Below are 14529 nucleotides of genomic sequence, written 5' to 3'. Positions count from 1 at the left end.
CTCATTCCTTGTTTGTGGACATAGTTTTTATTAGATGCTCATTAAGACCATTGCTTTATATGACTTTTGTCAAAATTCAGCAAATTGCTGTGAAAATGTCTCTGGGACAGTTTTTGCTGGCCACAGATATATTGTCTGTTTCAAAACTGGGTTTTGAATTAGATTTCCAACTGAAACAAAGTGCTGGATGGTCCATGAGTCAGCTGAATTCATCATAAACTCTGTTAGCCATTGCAGAATATGGTCATTATGTGCTGTTGGGTGTTCATGTCTAAAAGTTGTCTTTGTCCACTTCTAGCTGCCAGTGAAGGTGGAGCAAATGTCTTCACAGTGTCTTACTTTAAAACCAGCGCCTACCTCGCTCAGTCTCCTCAGCTCTACAAGCAGATGTGCATCTGTGCCGACTTTGACAAGGTCTTCTGTGTGGGTCCAGGTAAGAATGACTCCCATCTGTCCCCTTAAAATGTTCATTCACTCATGCCAAACAGCGAAACGAGCAGCAAGAGTGTCATGAAAACTGTAGACCCTATTAGCTGAGATTACGGTTTAAAATGACTCCAAATGTATTTGGATTGTTAAACTTTTACAGACCTCCCTCCGTTGCTGTCACTTTGGCCAGACCTGCTGCAGAGCTTAGTGTGTTAGTGAGACAATGAGGCCAGTAAAAGACTTTATGGTGCTGTACAGCCTTTAAGTCAAGTCAATTTTATTTATATAGCACCAAATCATGAGGGAGAGCGAGAGAGAGAGAGAGAGGGTAGTGCAATGCAATGCAAATTCCACATAAGGATATATACTTATAATAATGGTGATAATAATAATAACTGCAGCAGTGGGTGTTGAGCAGGATCACAGGGGCAGTAAATGGCTTGCAATCACAGATCCAGATTCGGCAGCTTCATAGTCAGAAATACCCACAGAAAGCAACAGGAGAGGAGAGAAACAAGAAAGCACAAAACTACAGGAGAGAGAAGATGCAGTGTTAGAAACATACATTAATGGGACATAAATGTGTACAGATGGAGAGGGGTAGGAGGAGATAAAAGCTCAGTGCATAATGGGAAATCCCCCAGCAGTCTAGGCCTATAGCAGAATAATGAGGGGCTGGTCCAAGACAAGCCTGGGCTGGTCCTAACTATAAGCTTTATCAAAAAGGAAAGTTTTAAGCCTACTTTTAAATGTAGAGAGGGTGCCTGCCCCCCAGACCGAATCTGGAAAATGGTTCCACAGGAGAGGAGCCTGATAGATGAAGGAACTGCCCCCTTTTCTTTTTTTCAGGAAGCACAAGTAAGCCCTATTTTGGGAGTGCAGTGTTCCAGTGGGGTAATGGGGTACTATGAGCTTTTAAAGATATATTATAGTGCCTGACCACTCCGGACTTTGTGGGTGAGGAGAAAGATTTTAAATTCCATTCTGGATTTTACAGGGAGCCAGTGCAGCGAAGCTAAAATGGGAGAAATATGGTTTCTCTTTCTCTGTTTTTGTCAATACACGTGCAGCTGCATTTTGGACCAGCTGGAGAGTCTTCAGAGACTTGTTGTTGCAGCCTGATAATAAGAAACTGCAAAAACCCAGCTTAGAAGAACAAAAGCGTGGACAATTTATTTTTTTTGGATCTTTTTGAAGCAGGATGTGTCTGATTTTTGCAATTTTTGCACAAAAAAAAAGGCAGTCCTTGAAATGTGTTTTATGTGGGAATTGAAGGACATATCCTGATTAAAGGAAACACCCAGATTCCTTACTGTGGTACTGGAGGCCAGAGTAATACCATCCAGAGTGACTGTATCATTAGATAATGTATTAGGGCCAGACACAATAACTTCTGAGTTTAGCAGCTGAAAATTGCAGGTGCAAGGGTACCCCCATCTACTTAGGCAAGCACATACTGCCACCACCTGATTGACTATACAATATCTAACAAAATGCATGAATACATTAAATCCTATGTACCACCAACCACTTGTATCTGTTGATAGATTATTCTGCTCCAAGACATAATAAAACATTTGGCAGAAGGATGCCCATTCAATGTTTCACTAATAGAACTGAGGTCTTTGTTTGCTTCTCTGTAAGTCCACCAGAGAAATCAAAGGGCTTCAGGTCATCGCTGCTTCTAAGGCAAGAATGTACTCACCACTGTCGCCGTAGTTACAGTTGCACCAACACATCGAGTAAAGAGAATTGGGATCAACTCTCCTCGAAATCCCACTGGCCAGAAGTACCGGTGTGCTTAAATGTTGCTTCCACAGCTATGGAGCCTTTATCTGAAATCAGCCAAAGAAGTCCACCAGGGAACAAACAAATGTAAACACAAGGCTGGTCTTTGGCACAGAGGAGCAGGTGTCATGCTTTATGTTTTGAATTGTTTTATTTTTTTCTTAGTAAATATATTCAGGGGTCAGATGCATAAGTCCGAGTAGATTCTAAACTGAAACTCTCTGCATACAAAGGGAGAAATATGCATAATACACTATGTGTGCCACATTTATAAAGCTACAGTATACATATGCATGGGGCTGTTTTATAAATCTCAATCATTGTGAAATTGAGTGCATGTGCACATGGCGGATTTCCACTCCATACAGGCAAATGTTGAAGTGAAGAAATTAACTGTGTGCATGTATGTGTAAAGACTACTCCACTTGTCTTTTGACCTCTCAATGAAAAGAGCAGAGACAAGGAAGAAGCTCAGTTTTACATTTAAGTGGTCGTCTAACTTCAGTGGAAAAAGTATCTCTGCACACTGACTCTAAGTCATAAGATGTATTCAGATATGATTTTCATCCAAGTTGCATCTTTATCAGGTCAAAAAGTTACTTCACCCATATATAGTATCAGTAGGTGGAGAGTTTCGGACATGAATTCTTTTTCGGGTTATATATGCATTTCAGATGCTTTTGTACAACATTAAAAGGTTCCTTTCCTCTTTTTCTAGCTCACAGCTGTGCTGCTTAAATGTATTCTTGATATATTGAAGTTCTACCTTTGAACTTCTACTATTCAAGAGATGTAGCTAATTTCTTTGAGATGGTAATCACCCTGTGCAGGTTCGATGATAATCTACCCCTATTATCACAGAGCCTGTCAGCCCATTGGTTTATATACACTGAATCTATATGGTAACCAGTTCTAAACCACCATTTTGTTGAAACGTTGTCTATTTGAATACATGAATCAGTGTGCAGGTGCCACTTTTTTCATTGATTCTGCCTTTTGAATAGCCTTGCACCTACGTGTTGTTCGTATAATTATACCTCTTCAATTATATAATTGTATGAACATTATGCACAGCTCTGGCTAATTATATGTGACAGCTAATTGTATGTAGTGCTCATTAAGTCACTTATCATAAATGCACCTGTCATAAGTAGAGAAGTCTTCCAACTTCAAAAAGGAAACAAGTAATTATTTAGTTTAATAGCACTCCTCAAATCAGGGTTTACATTGTACTACGGATGAAATGACAAAGGAAAAATGTGAGTTACTCTTTGTGATAACATTGTACTAGAATTGCTCATAGACATGTTAGTGATACTCATATTTTAAGGCATTGACATTTAGTGAAATTTCATTGGATGAGGCTGAATTTAGCAGCTGCATTGTGAACCTTTTAACAGAAGATGACACATTTCCTCTCCTTCTCACTGCTGTGAAAGTCTTCTATGTTTAATGCATTAATATTAAATCTCAATCACATCAGTTTTCAGAGCGGAGGACTCCAACACCCACCGTCACTTGACTGAGTTTGTGGGTCTGGATATTGAGATGGCCTTCAACTACCATTACCACGAAGTGATTGACTCTATCACTGACACCATGGTCCAGATCTTCAAGGGCCTGAGAGACAAGTAAGATCAAGATTTAAACAGTTTAAGGTATTTTTATCTGGCATGGTTGACAGATGCAGCTGAGCCTGCCTGCTGTTGTAATTAATGGAAACTTTCCAAATGATCACATGTTGAGATGCAAGTTCAGATTGCACCAAAGATACACGTGCAAAAGAGTTTCGTGTCTTTTCCTATTTGACAGGAGATTAATTTTGACACGATCAATTCCTGAGAGGAAAATTTAGTAGATGGCAAAATGTCAAAAAATAATAATATATATATATATATCTATGTCTTAGCACAACTGTTTCAGCAGTTGAATACAGATTAAATGCTGTCACCCACTGCTGTCTGCTCTGTTGAAAGTCAGTGATTTTCACTCACTCTGTCAAGTGAACTGCCAGCAGGAAAATGTAACGATGTGGCTTTATTGCCTCCTAGTGGTGTGAAACCGTGCAGCACGTGTACAGAGATGTGGGAGCAGAGTGAATAAAGAAGGGGAAGCTCTGATCATGGATGGAATCTGCAGCTTTTCACGCTTTCATGTATCTGTGTATGGCAGTGGTATCGCATACTGGAAACATTAACTATGAGCTGAAACATCCCCTCATCTCCTGTCATCTCCCCTCCTGTCCACTATCTAGTACTGGTATTCAGTGCCTTAACAAATTATTATTTTAAGAAGACAGTCATTTATTATTGACTGTTTTGCTCTTTTTTGTTAACATGTTTTGAAATCTGTATCTATTATTGGTTTCTGTCCTGTAAGCTGTTGGCTTGAGTGGAGGAAATTCTGGCTGAGGAGAACGTGACGAGAGCATTTATGAAGAAAAGAAGAGGGGGAATTATATTAGACAACACACAAACTCTTTTCCACTGAAACAGGACTTGTCAAGACTGGATGTCAATAAATGTCTGTTGGAAAGAACGATTACAGAGATGATTATAATAGGTTACTTGATAAAGTCATTGCATTTGACTTGTGACCCCTGCTCTGCTGTTCCTCTTTCTCAGTGACTGTTTTGTTTGTTTTTTGCTCTCATGACTTTCCAGTCTGTATTCCTTTGAAGTAATTAATCATTTTTCATGTGCATTTGACAGGTTTTCCAGCATTTCAAGCTCCAATGAGTCAGTCTCTATTGAGCTCTGTTAGTTGTCTCTTGTTGTTTTGAAAATGTATGACAATATTGATTGTCAGATGTCTTCTGATAAATGATGCTATTTGGTGTTCAGCCCATTGTGACCAACCCTTTGTTGTGGTGGTGTTTTATAATGGTGATTTGGTTAAAATCCCCTCCCCTCTATAACAGTATTTTTTACACTGAATTATTTTTAATACATTTGAAATTCAAAGACAGTATAAAATTGTAAGCGATGCCTTCAAATATCAAAATATTATCTTACTGACCAATCTGACCCTTGTTAGGCCAATGGTAAATTTGGACCAGTGAGTCAGTGGGAAATCTGTACCCAGGTTATTAGTAATTAATGTGTGTGTGTGTGTCTGTTTGTATCAGCTTCCAGACTGAGATCCAGACGGTGAACAAGCAGTTCCCCAGTGAGCCTTTCAAATTCCTGGAGCCCACTCTGAGACTGGAGTACACCGAGGCGTTGGCCATGCTGCAGGAGGCCGGGGTGGAGATGGGTGATGAGGATGACCTCAGGTCAGAAATGATTATACGCCCTTTGCCCTAGATCCCAGTCATCTTGTCAGATGATTTTATTCGACGGAAGCAGAAACAAACTTTTACTTGTATGTGAAGAAAGGAAGTGAAACGCCTAACACATAACTCAGCAACATTTTCTCTTTCGGTTGTTTCATGTGATTAATGCTGACAAGCTGCTGTTGGTGATATGGTCATATTGTCTGTGTAAAATCACGAGTCAAGGTTTAATTCGATTTTTTTTGTCGCATACAAGTTATAGGCAGAAAAATGTGACACAATAATACATTTATCTGTGTTAAAATGATTGCCTTTTTTTGTTCTATAGCACACCCAATGAAAAGCTGCTTGGCCGCCTGGTTAAGGAAAAGGTAAGTTCAAATGTGTTTGGCCATTTAGTGTCAGAGTGTATAAATCTGAATATTGATTAATGTGACAATAAAAATCTGTGCAAGGTGTCCCTCTGATATTCTTTTTCTTCACATGTAATTGCACTCGGATAAGAGTAGGAAATTTGTTAATGGTTTTCAGCAGGTTAGAGAAAATTCTTCCTCTCACATATGTGGATTTAATATATGAGTCACAGCATCAAACAGCACTTATCACATCTGCCTTCATCATAGTGCTTTAAAAGCCAAGGTGGTCTAAATATCAGGTCATAACACCTGGGGCAATGAGAATTTCCAGAATGATCTGAGTCATGTTTCTCTTTGTGGATTTGCCTGAGCAGTTCATGCAAAAGACAGAATTTCATAAGTGACAGAATCATTACACATTGTGTGTTTTGCAACAATGGGAAATGTGGTTAAATGTGGTTATAGTTCAGAAGGGAAAAGTTCATTAAAAGTACTTTATGATTGAAGTTGTTCCCCTTTATGTAATGTAACAAAACACCTGTCTTCATTAATACTCATTAAAGACTTTTGATTGTTTGAATCTCCCCTTTTTTCTTCTCAGTATGACACTGACTTCTACGTGCTGGATAAGTACCCACTGGCTGTTAGACCCTTCTATACGATGCCCGATCCAAGCAACCCTGTAAGTCTCTTGGTCGAACACACACGCACACAAAGTTATTGCCTGCATAGCGGGGAATGCAGTAACAATTTTTTTGCAAATGAGTTTTGTGGTTGACCTGTGGTTGAACTTGCACTGAGGCCATGGACTCTTTAGTCTTCTGTATATTGGATATACTGGCTGGCAAACACCACAGTGGAATTCTTTTTTAAATTAGTAACGTTTCCTGTAGTGCCATCATGACAAATTCAACTTGGGTAGTAATACAATTGTTTTTTCACTATTAGTAATATCTTTGTGGTATGAACATGTGATCCATATTTGGCTTCTATTACCAGTTTTTTTAATCAGTATTGGTGAACTTGAATTCTGCTAAACTGTTTGATGACTTTGCCATGTTTTCTACTTTTTTCTTAATTACTGCTGTAGTCCAGTGTCAATCCAGACTTCAGGACTGTCAACTTGCCATCCTTTTTTTAACTTTCCAAGTCTTAAATATCTTTGTTTTGTGTGTGAATCTTTGTTTATAGTTTCATTAACTGTTGATATCCTCATTCTTGACCTCATAGGTGACTTTCTTTTTCTTTTTTTCCAGAAATACTCCAACTCGTATGACATGTTCATGAGGGGAGAGGAGATCCTGTCTGGAGCTCAGAGGATCCACAATGCTCAGCTGCTGACAGAGAGGGCCAACCATCACCAGATTGGTAAGAACAAGTGCAGCGATAAATCGGTTAAAGGGGGATTAAATTATTTGGATATGATTTTGTCTTGTCCTTTGATGGTTTGGGTCATAATTAAAACAAAACATTTGTAATAAAATGTTTTAAACTTTTTCTTTTTTTTAAAATGACACTGCAGATCTGGAGAAGATCAAGTCATACATCGACTCCTTCCGATTTGGCGCTCCCCCACATGGCGGCGGAGGCATTGGTAAGGAATCCATGTTTTTTGTTTTTTTCTTCAGGATTCAGAATATTTTCAGGTACACAGGAGATTATACTTTTTTTTGTTTCATGGTAATACAAAAGAGAAGTGGGTAGTTGGCATGAGCATAATGTTGCACCTGAATCTCAATATCACTAAGGTCTCTTCATTGTCTGATCTATCTTCCCTCCCAGGCCTGGAGAGAGTCTGCATGCTGTACCTGGGTCTCCACAACGTTCGTCAGACCTCCATGTTCCCACGCGACCCTAAGCGCCTGACACCTTGAACCTTCTACCACATGGACAGATCCGGTCATCAGTGGACTAACACACAGATTCTTGTGATGGGGAACATTTTTAATCCAGAAAGGGAACAGGTTCATGAGCTAGTACCACACTTCGATTCTAATGTTTCACTACAATTAACCATTAAGATGAGAGAATGAAGTCATTGCAACAGTAGGGTGAACTTTATTGATTGGTGTGCGTCTTAACAACCACAAATAATGGATATATTAAAGTTAAAGAGAGGTCTATCAGTCATTTAGGGAAAGGTTGTAAAGCTGCACACACTTATTCCATCTTTTAATCAACTAGTCAGTATTTGTCTATTTGTCTTTTCTATGGAGATGTTTCATAGGCAACTTTAGTACAGATCCCATCCTAAATCCTGCCTACTACCAGCATAGACAAAGGACTAATAATGATTGTGGTCTCCTACAGTATGCCTGTAACTACATGCCTTTTGTATGTAATTAAATGACTAAACATAGAAAACAATTCTCAAAACCATAAATTGCTTTGTCTCCATTGTCAAATAATCTGTATGTACATCAAGCAAATGTGACTACCTACCAAAATACTACTTGACAAATTATTAAATAACAACCATTCAGAGTACAAAGCTCAAATTTGTAAATCACTTCCCTGCTTCATACAGAGCAAGAATAAACCAAAGTGCTCAAGTAGTAACATGAAAAATATGAATATATATAGTTATATTTATAGCTGAGGCTGTCAACATTTATAGCGAGTGATGAAACATCCTAATTTGCACTCTTGTGCACATGTAGTGTTATGTTCATTGACAAACACAAGATACTGTAAGTCCAAGCTCCTACGGGGCAAGATGTGTTCTACCTGTGAGTTTATTCATTTGCAGCTCCGCTGATTTGGAGGATGAAGAGGAAAATCTGAACAATGTCAATGTAGAGAGAAAGGGCTCCGAAGATGTACTCCTCTGGGCTGATCGCCAACTCCCGGTTTCCAATTAGAAGCTGGGTGTTGTATATTAAAAACTGAGGGGAAAAAACAGAATGAGAAGCGGGCCAAAGTTCAATCATCAAAATAGGTTGAACATGGTTTTGTGTGCTTGAGTGTCTTTGCTACGTGCAGTGTAGAGATACCATAGAAGATCTACTGCTTGTCTTGTTAATCTTAAATTTAGTCACACAGTCATATTGAAAGATCAAGAATGTGTAGATATTCTAAGAAGAGACTCGCACATTATACTTGTTAAATGTAACATGTTCATCATATTACTTCAATGTTTTAGCACACTAACATTTACTAAGTAGACACAGCGTACAGCAGATGGGAACGTTGTCATTTTTAAGGTATTTGATAATAAACCCAAGTGATAGATGCACTAAAGATACTGCCGTTCACGCAGGGAAAAAGAACAAGAAATTTGGACACTCCACGTTCCTCCATTTACATTTATGCTACTCTCAGAGCAAAACATTGATTTACCACAGATTATAACTCATAACATCATAGTAAGATTGACGATAAATTTGCTGAGCACCTTCATGTTTCTAGGGTGAAAAATGTACTGATCCCATGGCCATTTCTGCAGCGTCAGCATCAAGAAAAAACCTGATGGGTAAAAAAGCTCTTGAGTCAAATGAAGACGCACCTCAGCCCTGTCAAATTTATGCTGTTGCTGGTAGCCTTGGCTCTCTTAACTGCTTGAAGTAGAAGGACGGCACGCAGACTTGCTCGTTTCATCAGCTTCTTCTTTATTCAAACAGCATGGGGCTGAATCAAAGCCCTACATTTCAGATTACACCTTCATCAGGGTCCAAACAGGAATAATGGGTTGAAAACCACTTTTTATGTATTCTCAAAGATCACACAAGGCATCCTGTAAGATAATTGCATCATGATGTATGTGGGGAAGACAAAAGGACACAAAAAAATGTGGTTTTCACATAAATTAAACACACCATTGCTCCATTTTTTAAATTTAATTTTTTGTTCTTTTGATCTGATTTAACCACAAGATGGAGCCAGAATGCGTAAAGCAAACACGGATATCAACACAGGTTACACAGATTATGGCTTGATTACTGGAAGATGTACTTATCCTATAGGATGCCTTGAGTGATGTTTGAAAATGTATAAGAATTTGTTTTCACTCTATTATTCCTGTTTGCCCCCTGCTGGATGTATAAGGCTTTTAGAGCTGTTGGCCTTGCAAACAATTACGTATTTCAGGGTGTAAGGCCCATTATTCAGCTTGTTAACTAACAACATCAAAAGAACAAGCTTGTAATACCAAGCTCTCAAGCTTTTCATGAATTCAGAGAGTGCAGACTCACCAGAGTGTAAACGATGGCTCCAATTGCAGCGTAGAGCATATGAAGCCAAGGGACCTGTTGAGTGACATCAGAAAGGCCTCTGAATGTGAAATCAGTCACACAGATACACTCTACTGAACTCCTTGCAGTGAAAAACACCAGCAGGGAAAATAAATTAGAGAATTCGACCAAAGAGTCCTCACGTATTGGAAGGAGAGGACGACGGCTGTAACAATCCCAAGAATCATGAGTAAAACAGCAGCAATACAGAGAAGTCCCCCGCAGGAGGTGAAGTCCACCTGTGATGAGAAACAAGTCATTAACAGGATGAAAGAGAAGTGAATCAGCTTCAAGCCACATGAAAGCAGTCAAGATAATGTAAAAGAGGATCAGAGTGAGGTAAAAAATAATAATAAAATAAATAAAAGTAGGCTTGATTTGTCATGAACGGGCCAAAATTTAACTTTTTGTCATCTCGCGTTGCATCAGACAGTGAAGTTAAATTCCCATCTTATCTCAAAATGTTATAAATATTTAAAAGAACTCAGTGCGCTATTGTAATGCGAGACAAAGGCGTTCTTTTACACTGACAACAAAGACATTCTCTGACAAGCCAAGGGCTACTGAGATACAGAGAGACACAGTTTACAGCTACATCTACCTTGGTTTGAAAGCAGAAGATTGTGACAGCTACACAAACTAATGCTGTTATTCCCATGGCGATGAGCACTGCTTTTGTGTCGTAATAGCTGAAAAAGATGAATAGGATTATTAAAAGAAAAATATGTCACAGCATTTAAAACATTTTTATCAAAATGTAGTGCTTTTGCATATTGATGTGCATTGAGTTGGTGCAACAAAAAAAACATACCTCGAAATTGTTCCAGCCATGTAAGACAAGGCCAGAGTCTGTAAGATAATACATGAAAATACTGTCTCATAAAGAGCACGTTTAAAGATTTTTTTTTCATTCTTACTGGCTGCCTAGTTTTTTCCATTTCCAGTCTTTAATCCAGACGTTATCTAACTCTTCACAATATTACAATTTTGCTGTATGGATCTGCTGGACCACATTCACACAAGCAATACTTACAAATACTCCCAGCAGCACAAAATTCCATGGGAAACGCCTCCTGCAAATACAAATTGTAATGCCTATTTGTAAAAGGCATACATTGCTGGTGATGAATATTTAAATAAAACATCACACTAGTCGTAGGTAAACTATTTAACCTATTCTACTACAGGCCGGGGCCATGCTTACCTTGGCTCTTTGCAGCAGACGAGAATGCAGTAAACCATAAAATAAACCACACTATGGAAATATAAAACACTGAAATTATAACTTTATATAACAGCATGTCATGAGAATAATAGCAGTGAGAATATCAGCTGTTTCAGAGGTGTTGCAGCTTTCTCTCTCCTTTTTTCAAATATTTCTGTATTGTTTTTAACTCACAAAGATGCATAGTAGATGCCAGGATATTTGATGACAAACAGCTTCACTGGGATACTATGAAAGCACAGACGTAAGGAATCATTCAGGAGACTGTTACTTTCCACTCGAATACAGATCAATTGAGCAGTCAGATGTATTGAACTGGGATGAACTGGGACACTTACACAAACGTAAAGACAGCGACAACTGAAAAAGTGACAGCAAGCTGGGCTGTTAAAATTAAGTAAACCTGCCCACAAACACAAAAACAATATTCTGATAAACACACAGAGAAACACATCAATCAAGTCTGTGTGTGGCATGATCAATGGTAAAAATACTTACCTTTCTGATGAAGGCATGTCGAATAGCTGTGCTCTCCCACTGAGCGCTCAGAAAATCCTCCATCTCTCCTGCAGAATTGGGGAGAGCAAAGTGGTGATTTATACTTATCACAGCTGGGAGCTAATCTATATATAATGCAGGGTGCGATTAAGTGAAGTCCTGTGTCATTTCTTCAGAACCTGGGTTGGATGTGGGCACTCCGGCAGACAGAGTCGGTATTGTGGTGGGCATCCCAGATGGAGAGAAGCCAGGCGCTGCCCACATGGCAGGCTGCGGGCCCCAGTAGCCAGGCGGGCCGGGGCACATGCCAGGACTCGGGCTGTAAGATGGAGGTGGTGGAAAAGCAGAGCCATGTTGCGTCTGTTGGGGGTAATTTCCATGCTTGGGATGGTGCAGTGCTTCCTCGTAGGGTGGAGGATCATCTATTTTAGAGGTCATGATTTTACAGGACCACCTTAAAGAGATAAGTGATCAGCTTCATCAGACAGACTGTAGACATTTGTTACTGGATGTTCAATAAAAAATAATGATATATGTACAAACCTACAATTGCCCATATGTGGTCAGTATTTTTTAACAGTTGTCCTATTGTCATGTAGTCACAAGTATAAAATAACATCAGGTTTTTATACTATAGTGAAATGACAATTAAAACACAATTAAAATCACATTATAACAACAGTTTAACAAGTAAAAAGTGTATTTATGGAAAGGTTATAACCTCAGAATCAATGGCACAAATGAGACTTTGTGTGTACATTATACTCTAATCTGGATTATACTTTAAACATAAACAAAAATAAATAAGTTCGTACTGACCTGGTGGTTTTACCCTCAGATGGGAGCACTGTGCCCTTCACTCCTCTGTCTCCTTGGAGGCAAACGCAGACTTGCAGCAGCACAGGAGGATGTCCTCTTTGTAACAGGATATGGTCACTGAAACTCACACTGTCACTGATGTTCTCAGAAAGCTGGAGACTCCGGTTGCTCAGGGTCCTAACAAAATAATATTTTAAAAAATAGACTGTGAAGTGAGGTAACCTACAAACATCTAATTAGATGTTAAGACACATGCTGCCAACATTAGCTGCCTTTTTTAAAAAAATGATTTTTTTAAGCAGTCATCTGACCCAAATGTTATTATAGCCTACTATAAAGCTTGTTGTAGTGTCTCATTTTCAGCTGTAGCCTAATGTTGGTCAACATCCCACCAGGAACGTCAGGCATCAGTAAATTATTTAACAGTGGACCGAAACCAGCTGGCTTGACTCCACATTGATGCCAAAGGTGAAAGGAGCTTGCACAAGGATATGATATAATATAATAAAATCCTGGATAAAGCATTTCAGTGTTTTTGAATGGTAATAAGTTCAAATTTAATATACAGTTAAACCTAAAAATAAAGTTGCAATACAAATAAGAGAAAAGCAGTTTCATTAAATTAAGGTTTTCTTAATTTAATGTCAGGTTTTCTGGAAAAAAAAAACAACTTTGTAGCTTTCTGTGTGATGAAAACACAATCATGTTAGTTACATTTTTGGTGTTTCTGTTTGTTTTAGATTTACTTTTGATATTAACATTGTACTAGAATTTGTTTTCAACCTTATTAACAGCACAGCACTTTTCATGTCAGGTCTCGTAATGTTGTTTATGTTATATGTTTTTAACACTGTAGCACTTTGAGATTCACTGTGAATTAAATGTGCAGTGCAAATTATATGAGTTATTGTTGTTATTATGATTATTATGGTTATTATTATTATCATTATTGTTATTATGATTATTGGTATTAGTATTAGTATTATTATTCTTGTTATTATCATTACTTTTATTATTATTATTATCATAAGGCAAACAACAGTACAGAGGGGGAAAATAAGATAAACTGATCACAAAAACACAAGCAGAAATAAAACTGTACAATGTAAAGGATACATAAAACCGACATTAAAGGAGAGAAATAAAGAAATAAACTTTTAAAAATGTGAATTAGCAATATTGCAAACCAATTTAAATCATCTGGCAATGTTTTCCAGAATGTTTCTTAAGAAATAAAATATCTTTAGACATCCCGCAGACAAAATAATAGAAAGTCTAAAGTTAAAAAGAAAACAAAACAATTTTGAGGTACTTGAGTATTTCCATTTGATGTTACTTTATACTTCCACTACATTTCAGAGGGTAACATTGTACTTTCTACTCCACTTCATTTATTTGACAGCTTTAGTCACTTTTTCAGATAAAGATCTGACACAATGGATAATATAACAAGCTTTTAAAATACAACACATTGTTAAAGATGAAATCAGTGGTTTTAAGCCTTTTTGTCTTTCGACATCTTACAAAAAGCAGTGTGTAGTCAGGGGTCACATTTCAGATGTCTATGAGTTGTTAACAGTGCCACCAAACAGGGATTTTCCCCTTTAAACTTCAATAAATGTTCAAATGATCCAATATTTCACCAAAAATCAAAGATTAGAGAAAAAGTCCAGAAACAGGTTTGTACATCACAACTTTTTTTTCTTCTTTCCTCTCTCATTAATTCTCTCACGAGCCCTCAGATTGATCTGGTGACCCTTTGGAGGGGCCCGACCCCCAGTTAACCAAAATACTTAATTGTATATGAAGTAGTTCAAACTAGCTCCACCTCCAGCAGCTACAACAGTAAAATGCTGCTCTAACACTGATGCTTCAATATTAATAATCTAATGATGTCATTTATAATAATAG

General features: G+C 38.1%; 2 protein-coding genes across 2 annotated transcripts in view; one reads left to right on the top strand and one right to left on the bottom strand.

Annotated features, from left to right (window-relative positions):
* The window catches only part of dars1 (aspartyl-tRNA synthetase 1), a 30561-nt gene extending 22347 nt beyond the window's left edge, over positions 1–8214 (top strand). The window contains exons 11-18 of the mRNA XM_062431746.1: positions 299–433; positions 3701–3848; positions 5345–5491; positions 5820–5862; positions 6449–6529; positions 7104–7215; positions 7370–7441; positions 7630–8214. Of these exons, the coding sequence (XP_062287730.1) occupies positions 299–433; positions 3701–3848; positions 5345–5491; positions 5820–5862; positions 6449–6529; positions 7104–7215; positions 7370–7441; positions 7630–7721 (830 nt within the window). The 3' untranslated portion in view covers positions 7722–8214. The remainder of the gene's footprint in view (positions 1–298; positions 434–3700; positions 3849–5344; positions 5492–5819; positions 5863–6448; positions 6530–7103; positions 7216–7369; positions 7442–7629) is intronic.
* A 368-nt stretch (positions 8215–8582) lies between these two features.
* LOC133993165 (protein lifeguard 3-like) lies at positions 8583–12237 on the bottom strand. Its single transcript, XM_062432033.1, has 11 exons — positions 11979–12237; positions 11800–11867; positions 11640–11704; positions 11476–11529; positions 11281–11331; positions 11110–11149; positions 10888–10925; positions 10678–10765; positions 10220–10315; positions 10038–10091; positions 8583–8732 (listed from the first exon to the last, which is right to left on the bottom strand). The coding sequence occupies exons 1-11, from the start codon at positions 12235–12237 to the stop codon at positions 8583–8585; spliced, it is 963 nt and encodes a 320-aa protein (XP_062288017.1).
* Between the last annotated feature and the right edge of the window lie 2292 nt (positions 12238–14529).

The sequence above is a fragment of the Scomber scombrus genome, chromosome 13 (assembly GCF_963691925.1).
Source record: "Scomber scombrus chromosome 13, fScoSco1.1, whole genome shotgun sequence".
NCBI lineage: Eukaryota > Metazoa > Chordata > Actinopteri > Scombriformes > Scombridae > Scomber > Scomber scombrus.
Note: the sequence above shows the minus strand (reverse complement) of the source record. Positions and strands in the feature narration are given on the sequence as shown.

Excerpts from the sequence above, each read along its gene's own strand:
- LOC133993165 (XM_062432033.1), bottom strand. The coding sequence starts at position 12,237 with ATGACCTCTAAAATAGATGATCCTCCACCCTACGAGGAAGCACTGCAC. Across the intron at positions 11,868-11,978 it reads AGTGCCCACATCCAACCCAG|GAGAGATGGAGGATTTTCTG; the intron begins GTTCTGAAGAAA and ends CCAATTCTGCAG. Across the intron at positions 11,150-11,280 it reads GTCTGCTGCAAAGAGCCAAG|GAGGCGTTTCCCATGGAATT; the intron begins GTAAGCATGGCC and ends TTGTATTTGCAG.